The 18,773-nt window shown below is 30.3% G+C and overlaps 7 protein-coding genes across 7 annotated transcripts; 3 read left to right on the top strand and 4 right to left on the bottom strand.

Annotated features, from left to right (window-relative positions):
• Positions 1-2,451: 2,451 nt before the first annotated feature.
• Positions 2,452-5,479, top strand: BX663DRAFT_545865 (kinase-like domain-containing protein). Its single transcript, XM_051530946.1, has 7 exons — positions 2,452-2,626; positions 2,738-2,923; positions 3,032-3,267; positions 3,297-3,321; positions 3,387-3,486; positions 3,564-3,695; positions 3,793-5,479. Exons 1-7 carry the CDS (start codon positions 2,540-2,542, stop codon positions 5,355-5,357), a joined length of 2,331 nt encoding a protein of 776 aa, XP_051379056.1. The 5' UTR covers positions 2,452-2,539; the 3' UTR covers positions 5,358-5,479.
• Positions 5,480-5,832: 353 nt separating this feature from the next.
• Positions 5,833-7,794, bottom strand: BX663DRAFT_522201 (tyrosine-tRNA ligase). The gene is made up of 7 exons (XM_051529349.1): positions 7,623-7,794; positions 6,939-7,491; positions 6,662-6,880; positions 6,502-6,600; positions 6,374-6,440; positions 6,119-6,310; positions 5,833-6,065 (listed from the first exon to the last, which is right to left on the bottom strand). Exons 1-7 carry the CDS (start codon positions 7,751-7,753, stop codon positions 5,908-5,910), a joined length of 1,419 nt encoding a protein of 472 aa, XP_051379055.1. The 5' UTR covers positions 7,754-7,794; the 3' UTR covers positions 5,833-5,907.
• Positions 7,795-8,340: 546 nt separating this feature from the next.
• Positions 8,341-10,397, bottom strand: BX663DRAFT_522199 (uncharacterized protein). The gene has a single exon (XM_051529348.1). It carries the CDS (start codon positions 10,351-10,353, stop codon positions 8,443-8,445), a length of 1,911 nt encoding a protein of 636 aa, XP_051379054.1. The 5' UTR covers positions 10,354-10,397; the 3' UTR covers positions 8,341-8,442.
• Positions 10,398-10,874: 477 nt separating this feature from the next.
• BX663DRAFT_522194 (uncharacterized protein) lies at positions 10,875-12,941 on the bottom strand. The gene is made up of 10 exons (XM_051529347.1): positions 12,382-12,941; positions 12,256-12,302; positions 12,022-12,080; positions 11,964-11,983; positions 11,858-11,910; positions 11,658-11,825; positions 11,594-11,631; positions 11,446-11,514; positions 11,223-11,378; positions 10,875-11,202 (listed from the first exon to the last, which is right to left on the bottom strand). The coding sequence occupies exons 1-10, from the start codon at positions 12,900-12,902 to the stop codon at positions 10,912-10,914; spliced, it is 1,422 nt and encodes a 473-aa protein (XP_051379053.1). The 5' UTR covers positions 12,903-12,941; the 3' UTR covers positions 10,875-10,911.
• Positions 12,942-13,528: 587 nt separating this feature from the next.
• On the bottom strand, positions 13,529-13,873 carry BX663DRAFT_522188 (uncharacterized protein). Its single transcript, XM_051529346.1, has 2 exons — positions 13,729-13,873; positions 13,529-13,640 (listed from the first exon to the last, which is right to left on the bottom strand). Exons 1-2 carry the CDS (start codon positions 13,842-13,844, stop codon positions 13,592-13,594), a joined length of 165 nt encoding a protein of 54 aa, XP_051379052.1. The 5' UTR covers positions 13,845-13,873; the 3' UTR covers positions 13,529-13,591.
• A 347-nt stretch (positions 13,874-14,220) lies between these two features.
• On the top strand, positions 14,221-16,592 carry BX663DRAFT_522185 (glycoside hydrolase family 47 protein). Its single transcript, XM_051529345.1, has 7 exons — positions 14,221-14,338; positions 14,419-14,458; positions 14,503-14,564; positions 14,731-15,388; positions 15,455-15,956; positions 16,014-16,143; positions 16,203-16,592. The coding sequence occupies exons 1-7, from the start codon at positions 14,270-14,272 to the stop codon at positions 16,311-16,313; spliced, it is 1,572 nt and encodes a 523-aa protein (XP_051379051.1). The 5' UTR covers positions 14,221-14,269; the 3' UTR covers positions 16,314-16,592.
• Positions 16,469-17,830, top strand: BX663DRAFT_522184 (mitochondrial carrier domain-containing protein). The gene is made up of 4 exons (XM_051529344.1): positions 16,469-16,669; positions 16,734-17,019; positions 17,079-17,458; positions 17,524-17,830. The coding sequence occupies exons 1-4, from the start codon at positions 16,514-16,516 to the stop codon at positions 17,611-17,613; spliced, it is 912 nt and encodes a 303-aa protein (XP_051379050.1). The 5' UTR covers positions 16,469-16,513; the 3' UTR covers positions 17,614-17,830.
• The last annotated feature ends 943 nt before the right edge of the window (positions 17,831-18,773 follow it).

The following is an 18,773-nucleotide window of genomic DNA, read 5'->3' as shown; positions in this document are numbered from 1 at the left end:
GTACTTCAACAAAGATCAGATGTTATTGAGCAAGAATATGAAAATTTACAAGCCATAGAAAACAATTATCAACGACGATATGAGAAAGCAGTTCGAGAGATGCAATTCTTTAAAAAGAAATATGAAAAGGCTGCAGAATTAAATAAACAATTTTGAGTCATAATCGACCTCGAAGTCCATCTATGGATTCTAATTCATCTTCATTATTGGAAAATAATAGAATCATGACGAGTGCTAATTATAATCAACTTGTTGCTGGAACAACGAGTGTACCAATAAGCCCTCCACCTTCTTCTTCTCAATCTGGTTTTTCTGAGGGGGGATGCCTTATTCTTATTCTTCTCTTCTTCTCCATATCCTTTACTACTCCTCTTCCTTCTTTAATCAATCATCAACCACTTTCAGAATCTACAAAGAGTAAACATCTATCTCGATCTTCTTCCTCTTCTACAAGTTCATCAACTACATCAGGTTCACCTTATTGGATAAATGGTTATCCGTCTGAACAACAGACACCTGTGCCACGTCTTCGTCAAAACTCAAATGCTACTACCACAACGGGTGGTTTTGCAGGTAGTATTCATTCAAGCAGTACAGAAGGAGGAGATAATATGATAAAGTATACACAAGGAAGAAAAGGATCTTGGCAAAACAATACAAGTAGTAGTCCTTTAATATATCATCACAAGCTCCTCTTCCTTTTCTTCTTTTCTTCTCCACCACTACCACCTCCTTCTACTCTTCCACCTCCTTTTACTACTCTTCCTCCTCATCCCTCAGTGAGTCGTTCAATGACGAATGCAAGTCAGCAAACAGGATACATAAATACCTCCATCATTCAACAACGTAAAGTAGATCCACTTTCCTTTGGTGGCTCAGATGCATTTTGGGAAACAATTGCGAAAAGTAAAGATACAGATATTAATTCACCGATAGAAAAAATGATTAGGTAAAGTATATAATAATAGAGTAGAGATTTAAAAAAAAAAAAATTAAATGGTGGGATGCATATACACATATAGCAATTTTTTAAGACGTGGTGGTTCACCAAATACAGCAAAACAATCCTCAAGCCACAAAATAGTAAAATATGGATATGGATTAATTCATACTGCGATTATTATGAAAGCTATGAGTACATTAGAATTATTACTTCAACATGGGGCTAATCCGAATGCGATGACCCTCAGTCATGTAGAAGAAGATAAAGTCACGCCAGGTTATTTGGCAGCAAGTATGGGCTGGCTCCCTGGCTTGCAAGCCTTAACAGAAGCAGGTGCTGACCTCACGATCTCAAGAGGTTCTGGGTTAAAAAATAAAACAGCACTTCATATTGCAGCTGAACATTGTCATACCACTGTAGTTGAATATATTGTATCACTTACCCCATCCAAATATCATTTTCAAGTCGATAGCATGGGTAATAAAAAAAATAAAAATAAAAATAAAAATAAATAAAAAAAAAAATAAAATAAAAAAAAAAAAAAAAAAAAAAAAAAAAAAAAACTGAGCTTATTAATTTTTATTGATTATTAAATTTATTAAATTTATTAAATTTATTAGGTGCAAATACACTTCATTATGCTTGTGCTTCAGGTCATACAGATCTTGTAGCTTATTTAATACAAAACTGTCAATTACCTATAGATCAAACAGATATCCGAGGTGAAACTCCTTTACATTGGGCTTCTCGTCAAGGACATTTAGAGGTTGCTTCTTTCTTAATTGAACGATGTGGTTGTAACTTTAATTCCTATATTCCACGTAAAATTGGAACACCATATGATTTCGCTAAATCAGGTGGTCATAAACGGCTACTCGAATATTATAAGAAAGTAGGAGCTTTAGCATCAAAGAAATTAGATAAAAAGAGAGAAGAAGAAATAGCACAGAATGTACCTATTCATTTAGAATCAGCTTTAGCAAGAAATGGACTATTTAATATCTAAAAAAAATAAAATGATAAAAAAAGTTGGATCTAATATTATTATAAGCTATAAATAGTATTTTACATAACTCGTGAAGAATAAGAATTTTATTCCTGGATTTTTTATTTTTTTTTTAAGTTTAATAACCGCATAAATCAGTAACTGATTATAATGCATCAATGTCTAGTAACTAGTATTTACCAAGTTTCTTAGAAACTAGCTTCCTTAAAAGATAATTCAGGTTAAGAAAAAAAAAAGACTATTTGCTATAGTAAGCACTTTTTCTTTCCTCCCTCTTTTATTTGTATGTTGTTTTTTTTTTTTACAGCTAAAATGACAAAATTTGACTTTATAATGTTACTTTATGAATTCTCTCTCCTTTAATTCTGTACTCGCTTTTAACTTGATTTATACACCTCTTTTTGTAATACAAGTCAGTTTTACATTATTATTGCTTGGTATACAGGTTTCACATCTATTTATTTCTTTTTTTTTTTTTTTATCATTTATTTTAGTTCCCTTTCTCTTTGTCTTTATTTAATCTCTTTTATTTTTATTTCGTTTTATTATTATTATTATTTTGCTTTTTTTTTTCTTGGCTTTACATAACCATGGTCTTGAATCCTTTTCGATCAAACAAGAAATGGAGACACAAGTCAACTACAGTAGAAATGAGAGATGAACAAGACAATTCTATTGTCAATTCAAGTCATTTACCGTCTAACTATAAACATTCACTACTTTGCCACCACCACAACAGCAACAACAACAACAACAACAAAAAATTGGATTGACTCCTTTATCACAAGAGCAAACTTGATAAGAAAAACCAGACACTAACAGCAGCAGCGGGAGTTGCAGCAGCGCCTTTTAATTCAGATAGTTTATTAAATGGTATAGGAGATTACATTTTTCATTCTCCACTTGGTGTTGGTAAATTCAGTAAAGTCATGTTGGCTTATCATTATTTAACTGGTGAAAAAGTTGCTATAAAGGTAAAAAAAAAAAAAAAAAAAAAAAAAAAAAAAAAAAAAAAAAAAAAAAAAACCTTTTTTCATTCTTTATTCATTTAATTATTTATTTTTATTTTCATTTATTTACAGGTGATTAATAAAAGAGCTCATGCTTATCGTATTATATATAGACTTGTAAGGGAAATAGAGTTGATGCAAATATTAGATCATGAAAATATAGTCAAACTGTATGAAACATATGAAACAGCAGATGCCCTTTATTTGATCATGGAATATGTTGAAGGTTATAATTTGGAAGAATATTTAAAGAAAATAAAAAAAGGAATTATGTCTGAAGATGAGCTCGTGATATATTTCGTCAGGTGGTAAAGGCTATAAATCATTGCCATTCTAGGTGGGTTATTCATAGAGATTTAAAGGTATATTACATACATACATACACACATATATACGTACATTCATGTATACTCATTATTTTGTTTAGACGCCTAATATTTTACTGACTTCAGCGACAAACCAAGTTAAATTAGCTGATTTTGGCTTAGGAAATAGATTTGGTTTACAAAGATTAAAAACTGTTTGTGGTATTGTATATACATACATTTATACATTCATATCTATTTTAATTGATAATAAGGTAATTTAATATAACTAATGATAGGATCAATGTTATATTATAGTCCAGAAATCAGTACAGCAAAATCTTATATTGGTCCTGAAATAGATACTTGGTGTTTAGGTGTTATGCTGTTTAGAATGACAGCTGGTCGTGAGCTTTTCTCTCATGCAAAGTGTAAATATAACTCTATCTATATATATACATATATATATACCTATGTTTATTATGTATTTTTCTTTTCTTTTCTAAAAACAATAGTATCTACATGTAGCTCCTTCAGAATTAAAAAAGTATATCATCAGTCAAAATTATACACTTCCTTCACATATAAGTCAAGAACTTGGACATACAATACAAAAATGCTTATCTATGAATAGATATGATAGATTAAGTCTCAAGACATTTTTAAGCAATGATCCATGGTTTAATAATTTTGGTGCCTTGGAAGATATCTTTGAAGAGCATGCATCTAATTGTAACTATAATGCTCTGGAAGCTACTGAATCGCTTGCACTTTCTACAAAAACAGATGACACGAATCAAATTTATTCAAGCGCACAAAACTATAAAAAGCAATGTAAACAAGATCTTCAAGTAGAGAAACAGAAATTATTCAAGATACCTAAAACTATTATTTATCACATCCTTCATCCCTCTACTTATTTTACGAGTTCGTCAGCAAATCATTCATCAAAGCATCCTATCGATCTGAAATCTCAATTTGAAACTATTCATGAGCTCAATAAAAATCTCTTGGATATTTTAAAACAAGTTCAACTTTGTAGTATACAAGACAATAGTTCTGATTTAAAATCACCTATTAGCCATCTATTTCGTAAACAGAAAAAAAAAGAGGATCTTCCAATTGAGTGTAGTGTCATGTTGGAACAGAACAAGAAGCAGCTTTTAAAATCATTTTCAGCATTAAACTTATCTCAACTATATCAACGAGTAACTAAAGATCATATTAGTTACTTTACAATCCAATGTAATTCTATTCATACTGGATCTTCAACTACAGTTATTTCAAATTGTTCAGCCTCATCCTCTACTTTTGTATCTGAGAAGAAATCTCATCATCATAGACCCTCTTTCTCTATGAATAACCTTTCAAATACTCTACCTGACATGACCACTCGAGGAAATTTGAACCATGAACTACAAGATACAAATCAACTAGAGATGATAAAAATACTTCGTTTAGCTTGTGAAATTCTTGGAATTACTTTTTATCAAGCAACCAGTACAAAACTTGTTTGTTTATTAACGATACGAAATGATTATACAACATATATAAAGGACAAAAGATTATCTCATTCAAATCTTTACCCTCCTTATCGACGATTTTCCATATTAGATGAAGAGGATACCGTCCCTTATCCAAGGCATTGTTCGACAATTAGTGCATATAGTTCACAGCAAAGTTCCGAAGGTTGGTGGAGTCGACAGAAACGTCGATTATCAGCCCCTTTTTTACTACAACAACAGCAACAACAACAACAACAATCGAGTTCATCATTAGGTCTTTCATCTACACCGGGACTTGTTTTGGGGAACAGTAGTCATCATGATCTTTTATCTATGGGTCGAGCAGCACAAGAAAAAATATTTGAATGTTCTGAAAATGAAGATCGTGAAACAAGCAGTTTTGTCTTGTTAACAATGGATGTTGTATCTTTATCTAAAAGAAGATGTAATAAATCGCCAGATGAAAATAATAATGAGAGTGCTCACATAGTTGCAGTCAAGTATTCCAAAATAAAGGGATCTAATAAGATTTTCAAGTTGGTTAAAAGTTGGATGCAAATGATTTTAACTCAAAACAGAATGGCCTAAAGGGAAAAAAAATCTCCACACTTTACTCCTCTCTTCCCTCTCTCCTCATCTCTCTCTCTCTCTCTTTCTCTCTCTCTTCTCTCTCTCTTTCTCTCTCTCTTTCTCTCTCTCTTTCTCTCTCTATTTTTTTTAGGGGAGGAGGAAAGAAGGAAGATAGTAAAAAAAAAAAAAAAAAAGATACCAATATGTAATTGTATTATATCCTTTTTCTAAAGTCTATTGTATATCTTGTCTTTAAGTAACTGTAATAAACATTTGTTCCCCTTAATAAGTTAAAAATCTATTTATTGCATGGATGTCATTCATATACATATAATGTCAAATAATAAGATGATAAGCAATCGTAGTGATCCATCCTGACTTACTTCTCTCTTTACTTATTTATTTCATCTTTTATACTGCAAGACTGAGGATTTGCTGTAAAGCATTTTTTAGTTTATTTTTTATCGAATAATATCTTTTAAAGCAGTTAATTGAAGAAGAAGAAAAAAAAACCAACACTAGTATGTAGTATAGATGAACAGTCTTCATTTATTTTTTCAATATACAGTTATATAATTTGAATTAAATAATAAGAGGATTTCCCTGTACGTAAAACTAATACTTTCCCATCAATAAGGTCATTTTCTTCAATTACGTGCTTAACATTGGTTATTTTTTGATTATTTAAATAAAATCCACCTGCTTTAATTTTCTTTTGTGCATCAGCTAAAGATGATCAATGTTAGTGTCATATATATAATTAAACAAGGATGACTTACATTTAGATTTAGCAGCATTTGTAACAGAAGCAATGATATCAATACTAGATCCGATTACAGCTGAACGATCAAGTTTTATAAACCGATTTCTATCTGTCTTGAAAGCTTCAATAATTTGATCTCCAGATAAAGTACTTAGATCTTCACCAAAAAGCACTTGAGTTGCTGTCTTTGCCTTACGTAAACCATCAACTAATTCAAAGTTACTATTGATTTCCATATTGTCATATTTATATAAATAAACAGATTACTTACTTCCATGAACGAGTTCAGTTGTTTCATCTGCAAGTTTTTTTTGTGCAAATCTTTTTTCTGGATATTTCTTTTTTTTTTTTTTAATATAAACACACCTTTTTTTTTTTTTTTTTTGTTATTTTACTTACTTGATGTTCAGCCATAATTTCAGAGACATGTTCTTCTTTTAACAAAGTAAACATACTCAAGTATTTTCCAACATCTTCGTCTGTAGTTTTCATTAAAAACTATACTTGTATATGAATATATAAATGTTTGATTCGTATATATACATTGGCTTGATTTTACCTGATAGAAATCAAATACACTTGTCATATATTCATCTAACCAAATTGCATTACCAGCAGATTTACCAAATTTTTCACCCGTTGAAGTTAATAAAAGTGGAATTGTAATCCCAAAAACCTTGGACTCTGACTCTGACTCTGTATCGTCCTTCTTTTTCTTCTTTCTTGCAATCAAATCAATGCCAGCTGTAATATTACCCCATTGATCATTCCCTCCCAACTAATATAAAGACGATAAGAAAATAGAATAGATTTACATAAGCATTCCCTTTACTCACTTGGATTCTACAATCATGATGATGATGAAGATACCAAAAATCATAAGCTTGTAAAAGTTGATAGGAGAATTCTGTAAAACTAATACCTTGTGTTGTTTCTAATCGAGACTTTACACTTTCCTTTGCCAGCATACTGTTGACTCTAGCATATCTTCCAATTGAACTTAAAAAGTCAAGCGCTGACATATTGCTAAACCAATCAAAGTTGTTCAATACTTTTGGTTCTCTTGTATCTAGGGTGGAATCATTAAATCCTCTTCTATTAGCGTAACTTGCACCGTTTTTAAAGAATCTATGTATCTGTCTTTCAATGCCTGCTACGTTTTCCCTAAGTATATCTTGTGATAATGGTACACGTTCTGATTTTCTTCCAGATGGGTCACCAATAGACCCTGTTGCTCCTCCAACAAGGGCAATTGTCTGGTGTCCTCGAATATGAAAATGTAATAAGCCCATTAGTGTTACAAGATTGCCTAAATGAAGACTTTTGGCAGTTGGATCTACTCCACAATAAATGGTTGTAGGTTTGTTTGTCTTTTCGATTATTTCAGGACTTTAGTCAACAGGTACATATGAAAAAAATAAAAATAAAAAGTGGTGGTGTTAGTAGTAGAGGAAGTTGTAAATATAAATATGTGTCCCTCTCTTTTTTTTTTTTTTTTTTTCTTCTTCTACAAACTATACCTTGTTATATTTGAAACAAGACCCCTTTGAGTCATGTCTTTAACAACATTAGAATAAGTGCTTATAAAACATGTATTGATTTTTAGTACATGGGTCCAATTGAGTTTTTGACTTTGTCGAAAAATGTTCATGATTCTTTTGCTTTCATTGAACTATCCCCCTCCCCCCCCCCTTTCTTTTTTAATAATATAATAACAAAAAAAAAAAAAGGGCATGCAATTTCAACATAGCTGTGTGACTTTCATCATCTTTATTATTATTACAACAGTGGGCGGCACAGGAAATTCATATTCCCGGTAATAAATTTTCAATAAGCAGCAGTAAGACAATTTGTGTGCTCTCAAAAAGAAAAAAGAGAGAGTTTCGAATTCGTATAATTCTTTTTGTGCTTTCGAGAAAAAAAAAATGTAATGATAGACAAAATGAATATCCAATATGATCAATGAGATTGAAAGTATCATTGATTCATAAATTGAAATAAATAAATAAAGAAAAGTGAGTTCTATTCTTTAACTTGATTATACACAAAATAAGATTTTTTTTTTTTTTGTATTTTTTGATTAAACACGAAAGGATAGAATCAAAATGATCATGTATATGCTGGTTTGATTTATATGATAAAACTACATAATAATATATTTATGAATAATAATAATAATAAAAAAAAAGGATGGGAAGTAATGAAGATTGACTCTACTACGGTATATCTTGTGTATATTATATAAACATTATAATAGTTATAACTTTATTTATGTAACAGTATAAAGAAAGGGTATCTACAAAAGAAAAGAAGAAGAAGAAGAAAAAAGGGGGGGAGACTTCAGTGATGAACACAAATAACAGACTTGGACTGCTCTTTTGGTAAACATTGAGTCCAACATCGCGTTGAACAAAACCTTACACGTCGTACAACTGCTGGATGACCTCCATAACTTTTGATCTGTACTGATGTGACCCATTCATTTACAAAGGGACCTGAGCAATATGAGCATATCTTCTTATGCCCTCCTCCCATAATATCCTGTGATAAATGATACGGAAGTAATTCAAATGGTATTTTCTTTATTAAATTTTGTTGCAAGATGGTTCGTGTGGCTATTTCTCGTAAGGAAAGTAAAAGAGCTGTTTCGCTTGGTAGATAAGGTGAATCGTGTGGGAAATCAACTAGAACACAAGAGTTATTATGGGTTGAATGATCTTGTACAAATTTTGATCTTGAATGCGTTGCTGTTAAACCTGCTAATGTTGGATAAGATGAACTAGAAAGGATGGATTGAGATTTATTAATGTTTAATTGTTGAGCATGAAAAGCAAGTTCTTTATCAATTGTGGCATCTTCATCATCATATGGGGAATGAGAAGTTGACGCTGCTATTTCTGCTGCTGCTGCTGAAGAAGAAGAAGAAGAAGAAGCAGAAGAAGATTCAGGTAATAAACAGCCCATACCATAAGGGCCACATTCTTCTTGTTTAGATGCTTTCTTGTTTATGAAAGTGGATGATCGAGCAACAGAAGGTGAATGAAGAATGGGTGATGATGCTCCAGAAGAAGAAGAACGAGGAACACCACGTTGCATCATTTGTCTTAAAATACGAGAATAAGCATCTCCACTATCTACTGATTGTTGATCGCAATGTCCCGGCCTTGTAAGAGGATTACCTGTGATTAATAAGGTTGTTGACTGCATTCTTTCTAATATTTCAGCAGGCATAATACACAAAAGATTCTCGCTGATATCCAATAATTCAAGTCGCTGAAGATGCATTAAATCAGCTGGCAAAGTTGTTAAGTGATTTTGAGATAGATTGAGCGACCTTAATTGATAACACCTTGTAATGGATTTAGGAATGCATTCTAATTGGTTATGAGAGGCGTTTAAGATTTGTAGGCTTTGTAACAAGTGTAGGTCAGGTGGTAATCTTCGGAGTTGATTATAAGAGACATCAAGTTCTTCGAGCACAGGCATCTCTGTGAGACTATCAGGAAGTTGAATTAATTTGTTTCCTCCATAAACAGAACCGAGCTGCAAATGGCGTAACTTTTGCCAGTAGTTTAATCGCTTAGGTAGGCTCTCGATCAAATTAGCTGCAATACGAAAAGTCACTAGATTAGGTAAAAGACGGGGCATGTCTTCAGGGATAAATGTGATTTGATTTTGTGAAAGTGATAGAACCTCTAATTCCTTTAAAGCAAAGAGTTCTGAAGGTATCTCGGTAATTTGATTTGAGGTAGCATTTAAGATTCGTAAATGAATGAGTTCACTTATTTGAGACGGTAAACTATCTAAACGATTTCTTGAAATATCGAGTTCTAAAATAGTTGTATACTGATTATGGTAAGGTAGTTTTAAGAAAGAATTTAACGAAGGTAAAAGTAAATTATTTAATTCTTCGGCTAACTGACTGGTTTCTAATCCTCTTCTTCTTAGCATAACAGTATTGCTTGATGTTCTACTTAAAGAAAGTCTTCTTTGTTCATGTTTTCTGGAATCTGTAATCTGTACTTGCCCTTCTTTAGACGTAATACTTGTATTCTTTTTTATTTTTTTCCCTTTCTTGACATGAATGCCTAATGGAGCTAATGAAGGGTCATCTATGCAAGATTCTATGTCAACTAATATAGGCTGACTATATTTTGATAAAAAATTTTGAGGTGGAGGCTGTTTATCAGGTGGTAAAACACCTGTTAATATTTTTCCGTCTAATAAATTGGGTATATTATTGCGTGGCATAAAGGAATAAAGAAAGATAAATTTTTTATCAGATTAAAAGAAAATGAGACGGAAGAAAACTTTTTTTTTTTTAACATTATTATGCTTAATTGTATCCCCGCCGTCCCCCCCTTCCCAAAAAAATAAAATAAAAAAAGACTCCCTGCTAAAACCTAAAAAAGATTATCACCAAATACTTAAAATCAGATAATCAATTACAACTGTTTTTTAATTTGAGATTGAGGCTGTTATCAAAAAAAAAAAGTCATTTCCTAAAAGTGTCTTTATTGGAAAGTGAACACACTCCACATTTCACTTTTATAAACCGAATAATTTTTATGCTGTAATGAATAAAGAAAATACTATTTCAATCATGACTACAGCATTATTAAAAGATCAAAATATAAAGAGTAAAAATCATTTTCCATGCATAAGTAATATAAGTATTCTTTATATTTTCTGATTATATATTTAAGTAAGAACACAATCTAAATAATATTGTAAATAGTTGGATAAAGTTTTTTTTTTTTTTTTTTTTATTCTAGAGATTAAAATAATTGATATAATTGAAAAGAGAAACTACCACATAAACTTTAGTGGAATACATGTGGCTTCTTCTTCATTTTCTTCATAATTTGTTTCCTCGATTCTTTCTTCATCATTTGGAATTATTTCTATTTTACTTTTGTCATTATTTAAAGTCGTATTCGAATCGTGAATGACATTTTGATTATTATCATCATCATTCAAAGCTTCATTCGTGGTTGATTGATCAGCGTTATCAACTGACTTTATTTCACCTTCAATTTCTTCGAAAACCGATTTTGTATATTCAAAACTACGTATCCAATCAGAAGTAGCAGCTGAATTCTCAGGTAAAAGATACATACGATATCCAGAAACCATTTATCTTCTGATTTCTTTAAGAATTGAAGTACGATACCATTTGATCCGATATCATAACCGAGTTCTTCTTCACTTAATTGTGACGAATTATATATGTTTAATAGCTTGTTCAAAAGAATGACATAAGTTGGTGGTCGACTCTACAAATGATAAACAGAAGAAGGGGAATGTCAGCTGGAAAATTCAATTTATATATTATCATTAAACCTCTTTATATTCAAAATCATATAATTCGAAATAAGCGCCTCGCAAAACCCCCCAAAATCTTTCCCATCGCTATATAAAGATGAATTAAAATAAGAGTAATAAATAAAAAGGAAAAAAAAAAAAAAAAGAAATTACTAAAAATGTATACCGCGAATGTATCATCATGAGTATGCATAGTGATAAAGTCTTTATGAAGAACAGTATTATTTAACAATGCTGAGCTCGTTTGCTAACATAAGTGCCATAGACTACTAGTAATTGAAGGTTTAATTCTTGACTAGAAGAGTCTGGATCACTGTTCAAATTGATTCGTTCTGCTTTTTTAGTTTTAGGATTCAAAGTGATCATTATTGATTTTTGACCTAGTAAAACTTCTTCTACTTGGTTTTTGCGATGACGAAAAAATGATTACCCCTATTTTGAGTATATACTTGAATAGTAGCGGTTGTTTCATCAGCAACGTCTCTATAAATAAGGCTATAGATTAAAATCAACTTATAATTCCAAGCAATACATACACTAAGAATGTCTCATCAAACTGTGCAAAGAGCCATGTCTTCCCCTTTTTCCACTAACAACGTATGAACTTTGAAAGATATCATGATTCACTTTAACATCACAACGGTAAACTTTGTCTAGAATAAGTTTTGTAAGAAAAATTATTACAAGTATTTTTTTTTTTTTTTTGCATTATTACTACTTTTTGATGTATCGGTTGTAATCACTTGAAGTACTATTGATATACATGTATATTATATTATTCACTATTATTATTTACCTATTCTCTTTACAAATATGTATTCAACTTACTTCTTAAATAAAACATTCCCTTGGGTTTCTTTTGCTCTTTATCAAAACTATGATTTTTTTTTTTTTTTTTTTTTTTAGATATATTTACATCTATAGTCATTATATAATGTTGTATATATACTTTACAACGTCTGAAAACGAAAACAAGGCTTACATAAAACAATCGATTCATCATAATTAGTCAAAGGATTTTCTAAGGAAAAACGAGTGTCATCATCATTTTTAATCCAATCTAATTTCTCTTTGGGCAGTTGCTCTAGTGTATTACAGACACCATTGTAATAGACAATCGGCTCCTTCTCTTCATTAAGACTGGGTTGTCTGATATCTGAAATTGACATAAGCCTTCTAATGCTTATATTATTTTCAGTAATTGATTTTGGCATGATTGGTTTATCGTCGTCAGCTACTAAAGGCATTATTCGTTTGCCAGAGTTCAAACGAAGTGTTGAGCCAGCACTAGAAATTTGATGCATTGTTTGACTCATAAGACCACGAATAGAGGCAGTAGAGATAGAAGAAGTAAGAGTAGCAGCAGTTGATATTGTTAAGTTACTAAATAGTTTTAACTTCATAAACTCACGACGTTTGGGTCGAGCAGGAGGGCTTGGTAGTAATGGATTTCTAATTGTAGGATAACCTGACATTGTATGTTTATTTTATTTTTTTTATCCAACAAAAAAAAAAAAAAAATTAAATAGAGGGAAAAAGAAAAAATAAATAAATTAAAAAAAATAATAATAATAATAATAATGTTCAAGAATGTATCGTTTTTTATACGTATTCTAAAGAAAACTAATAATAATGTAAAAAAGCATAATCGTTCTGGGTCGATCTGAGATTTAAAATTAGACGAATGTGCATAGTAGAAAAGACAAGTACAAAATCTCTTATCTCTCTACTACATTTACCATAAGACCTGCTATAGGGCTTTATTGAAAAAAAAAAGACAAAATAGGTATTGCTGATATAACAAATGAGTTTGAAATATGGAGAAATGAATAAGTACGATCGTTTTATGATCTGTTTCCAGCCCCTGAATGTAGACAAACTCACTACTAATAGTGTAATGCATTTATTTGTTGGCTTAAGCCAGTTTTCAGTCTTTTTTGCGGGTAAATATGATAAGATATTACATACTCTATAAACATATTAAATACCGTATCTATTTTTTTCAATAAATGATTTCTCAAATAGACCTGTAACATGAGTAAGTAGAGATATCTTTTCTTTTATTATTATTATTATGGTATATATATACGATACAATGAAAGGACTTAATATTTACAAGTAGAATCAGGGCAAAATTAATAACATGCCATAACAACTTTGCAAATTATATAAACATATCTCTACATCTCTGCTTACTCTGAGTATTACCTGTTCTTTTAAATACGTTAAAATTCATTTGAAACACGATAACAAACAAATAAAAAGGGCAGAAGAAGAGTCAGTTTTTGAGATTTAACTTACAAATAAAATTCAAGTGATATAAAATCCAATGAAATATCCCCAAGATCCATTTCTATATTTTTGTTTAAGAATCTACTTCTCCTAAAATTAAAGTGTATAGAAAAATAAATATACATGTATATAATGTTTTGGAAGTCATTCGTTTATTATAGAATAGTAATAAAAAATTATTTTTATTGTTTGTTGCTATTTCTCTTCTTTTGGGGTCAGTTAAGACAGACCAAGTCATATGAATGCATGTATCAATAAGTAGATTCTCAAGCTTATAATAGCAATGAGTACAAAAAGTCTCATTACTTTAAAATAACATATTATTGAACTATATTCTTGTAATATGTTATACCATAAAAGTCCAATATGTATCTATAATCTTATTTTTTATGCATTTATTTTAATAGTATCAACCACACTAGAGTGGCCAAGCTTATTTAACTTTAAATCTCAGATCACAAAAAAAAATGAAATAATTATAATATTTTTTTTATTTTTATTTTTATTTTTTTTTGATTCGAGTTGGACTGTGCTTTCCACTTATCATATTATGAAAAACGGTCGTGGCAATGTCTATGATGACTATGATGATAAGTATGATAAGTTAGATCAGAAACGGGTAGGAATAAGTATTCATTTATTTCTTGACGATTACATTATAACAAAAAAAAAAAACTAATGTAGAATCTATTTCTCTAGTCTTTCAAGACTATAAATAGATTAATAATTCTTGGCACAAGTATTTTATCAATTTGTATTTTATACTATTTTATATACAAAAAGGAGATGTATCAATAACAAAGGATTTGGACACAACAATAATTGAGCATGAGACTACTTCCAATGTACCCATCTATCCTGATGAAATTAGATCAAATGATGAAATCATTTTTGAAAAATTAGATCAAGCAACTGAGAAACCTTTAGCGACAACAAATCCTATCTTATTTACTCAATATCCACCACCAAATCTTTGATACCTCAGGATCAGATAACAGCATCAAGACAAAGCAAATTGTTGATGCTTTTCGACATGCCTGGAAGGGATACTCTCAAGATGCTTTTGGTAAAGATGAATATCAGCCACTTACACATTCAGGTCGTAACTGGATACCTGGAGGAATTGGACTAATGATGATTGATTCGTTGGATACACTCATGTTGATGAATCTTACTAAAGAATATAAAGAAGTACGTTCATGGATTGCAACTCAGTTGGATTTTAATAAAGATCAAGATGTGAATGTATTTGAAACAACTATTCGTGTTCTAGGAGGTTTATTATCAGCCTATCATCTCTCTAACCACGATTCACTTTATCTGGAAAAGGCAGTCGACTTAGGTGATAGACTATTACAAGCCTTTAATACAGACTCAGGAATCCCCTATTCTGGAATTAAATTATCAAGTGGTAAGCCAATAGGAGTTGGTCCGAGTAGTACAGCAGAAGCAACCACGATCCAATTAGAATTTAAATATCTTAGCCATTTAACAGGTGATATGAAATATTGGAAAGCAGCAGAGAAAGTAATGGAGCGTATACATGAGCTTGTTGAAGGAAAAGGCACAGGTGTAATTGATGGTTTAGTTCCTATTTATATTGATGCTGTATCGGGTAATTTTGTTAGTGGACAAATTCGATTAGGATCACGTGGTGATAGTTACTATGGTAAGTTACAAAAAATAAATAAACAAATAAACAAATATACCATTTATTAAAATATATAAAATGTAGAATATCTTTTAAAGCAATACCTTCAAACAAATAAAACAGAAATTAAATATCGTGAAAGATATGATCACGCGATAGATGGAATTAAGAAACATTTAATCCAATACAGTTATCCAAATCAATATTTATACATAGCTGAATTATTGGATAGTTCAAAGCCTAAAGAAATATATCCTAAAATGGATCATTTAGTTTGCTTTATGGGAGGTAGTTTTGTATTAGGTGCAACAGAAGGCAAATCACTTTACGACTTGGATCTCTTAACTAATAAAAGAGACAGAGAAGACTTTCAATTAGGACAAGGGATAACGAAAACATGCTATCATATGTATAATATGACTGCTACTGGATTAGCAAGTGAAATTGTTTATTTTAATACAAATCCAAATAGTGAATCAAAAGAAGATATTGGAATTCATAAAAGAGATACACATAATCTTTTACGTCCTGAAACAGTTGAAAGTTTATTTCTATTATACAGAATTACAGGAGATGAAAAATATCGGTAAAATATGAAAAAAAAAAAAATTGAGAAATTTTGTTATTAAACATGCTATTTTAGTGAATGGGGATGGAACATATTTGAGTCCTTTGAAAAGCATACAAAATTACCTGAAGGTGGTTATGCGGCCTTAAAAGATGTTACTCATATCCCAGCTCCAATGTATAATAGAATGGACACGTTTTATTTAGTAAATAGAGATATTTGATAATTTTAACAATAATAGTTGCTTACTTTTTTTTTTCTTAGGCTGAAACATTGAAATACTTATATTTATTATTTAGTCCAAATGATATTATACCATTAGGTCAATATGTGTTCAACACAGAAGCACATCCATTACCTATCTTTACACCATAAATTATATTAAAATAACGTAGCTTCTTCTCTATTTTCCCACGACTGCTTAATTCTTCTTTTTTTGCGGGGTAAACGTTAATTATAACAATATTTTATATGTTTATTTTTTTTTTCGTTTTGTATTATTTTGTCTTTTTTGCTTTTCCCTTACATTAATATATTTATACATATATATATATATATATATATACATATATTGAATGCAAGCAAATACTAAAGCCTCAATAAAACAAAATACTACTGCAAGCTTTATCAATAATAATAAGAGCAGTACTCATGTTGCATATCATAAAAATGAACAAAGTTTAGATTATATAATTCGATCAGGGCTTGCAGGAGGTTTAGCAGGCTGTATGGTAATATAGATGATTATGTAAGAATATTAGTATGATTGATTGACTCTATTATTTTTGATTAAAGGGTAAGACGGTAATTGCACCTCTCGATCGGGTTAAAATACTTTTTCAAGCTAGAAATCCATTATTTGAAAAATATTCAGGCAGATTCAGTGGTGTATTTAAGGCAGGAAAAGAAATATTTAAAAGAGATGGAATAAAAGGATTATTTCAGGGACACTCGGTTACATTGATTAGAATATTTCCTTATGCTTCTATTAAGTTTGTTGCTTATGAACAACTAAGAGCTATTTTAATACCTCCTAATAAAAATAGTAGTGCTCGACAATTTATAGCAGGTTCATTAGCAGGTACTCTATTATTATAATAATAGTGAGTTGGATTCATTACTAACCCCAAATGATATAAGGTATAACATCTGTTATATTTACTTATCCACTAGACCTTATTAGAGTTAGAATGGCTTATGATAACAAACCAAAAGCAATTGATATTTGCAAAATAATATATAATGAGCCTGCAGCAGCAAAACATATTCAGATATTGAACTTTTACCGAGGATTTTTACCTACTGTAGCTGGTATGACACCTTATGCGGGTGTTTCGTTTTGGTTTTATCATATTATGACCCAATTTTGTCGATATCATCCCTATGCTACATCTTATACACTCGTGCCTAATGTTAATATGGATGACCAAAAACCGCTACCACGGCTTAAAACCTGGGCTGAGCTATTATGTGGTGGTTTAGCAGGTTTAGTTGCTCAAACCAGCAGTTATCCTTTAGAAGTAAGAACGAAAAAAAAAATTATATATATATGTATATATGTACATACTAAAATCATTTATTATAGGTAATTCGTAGAAGAATGCAAATTAGTGGGTTATTGAAGCCCGATAGATTTATTAGTTTTAAAGAGACCGTAAAAGATATTTATAAGTGAAAGGCTTTAGAGGATTCTATGTTGGATTAACAATTGGCTATATTAAAGTGATACCTATGGTAGCTATTGGATTTTTAACTTATGAACGCATGAAACAATTATTAGATATTTAAATTATGTACACTTGTATACTTTCTTTTTATTGTTATTTATTTTGTACATATATCATTTTACTTTACTTTATCCTTTTTTTTTTATAAATAAAACTTGCCACTTTATAGTTAATATAATATTTCCCAGACTTTAGCATTATTTAAACATTCAAGTATCAAATAGACATTATCATTCATTTCACACTCTTTTAAAACTAATTTTGATAGCTTTGGGCAACTCTTGGTTAAATAGAGACATAAATCTGCTGGTATTGTCGCATTCATGATGGTTAAACTAGTCAAAGTGGGATGCATTATTCTAGAGTTTCATACTGATTTGACATTCCTACTGAAATATAATAGTTGGATGAAAAAAATAATTTCAAGATGATCAAGATGCTTAAAAAAGTTTAAAAGGAGATCAAGACTAAGGCGGCAGTTATTTAATTTATGTGTATTTGAATAGTTATAATCAGTATATATTTCATATGTAAGTTGTTTTATGTGTATATTGCTTAGTTCTATAAACGTTTTGTCATATATAATTGTTTGGCCTTTGTCTAGTATATCATTGGCAGAACTATAGTAAAAAATCTTAAAAATATTTTTCACGTATTTTTTACCATTCACTATATCGATACTTGTTGTTGGCGCCAAATGATAATATAAATAAAGTCGTTGTCTATCATAGATATGATGCTTCATATTAATAGTAGTTGACGTATTGCTATTTATGTACAATCTATTATATTTATTTACAAGTCTAGAAATATAATTCACAACAAAGCCCTTATCACAACCCTTGGAAAAATTTACTACAAGTTGCTGAATATGTATACGCTGGATTAAATCAACCAGTTTATCTATAAGCTGAATTTGATCCTGAATTGAATCCCTCTGTACTCTTATCGAAAGCCTATTCAAGTGACTATAGTTGAATTTGATGATTTGAAACCAACCAAAACTAAAATTGTTAATATGGAAATATAAGCTTTGAAGTCTGTTAGGATATATGGTCCGCTTGTTGCTTTCATTAAATGACCATTGTATATCACCAACGATTTGAAG

Source organism: Cokeromyces recurvatus, assembly GCF_025118155.1.
Source record: "Cokeromyces recurvatus strain NRRL 2243 chromosome Unknown BX663scaffold_33, whole genome shotgun sequence".
Lineage (NCBI taxonomy): Eukaryota > Fungi > Mucoromycota > Mucoromycetes > Mucorales > Mucoraceae > Cokeromyces > Cokeromyces recurvatus.
Note: the sequence above shows the minus strand (reverse complement) of the source record. Positions and strands in the feature narration are given on the sequence as shown.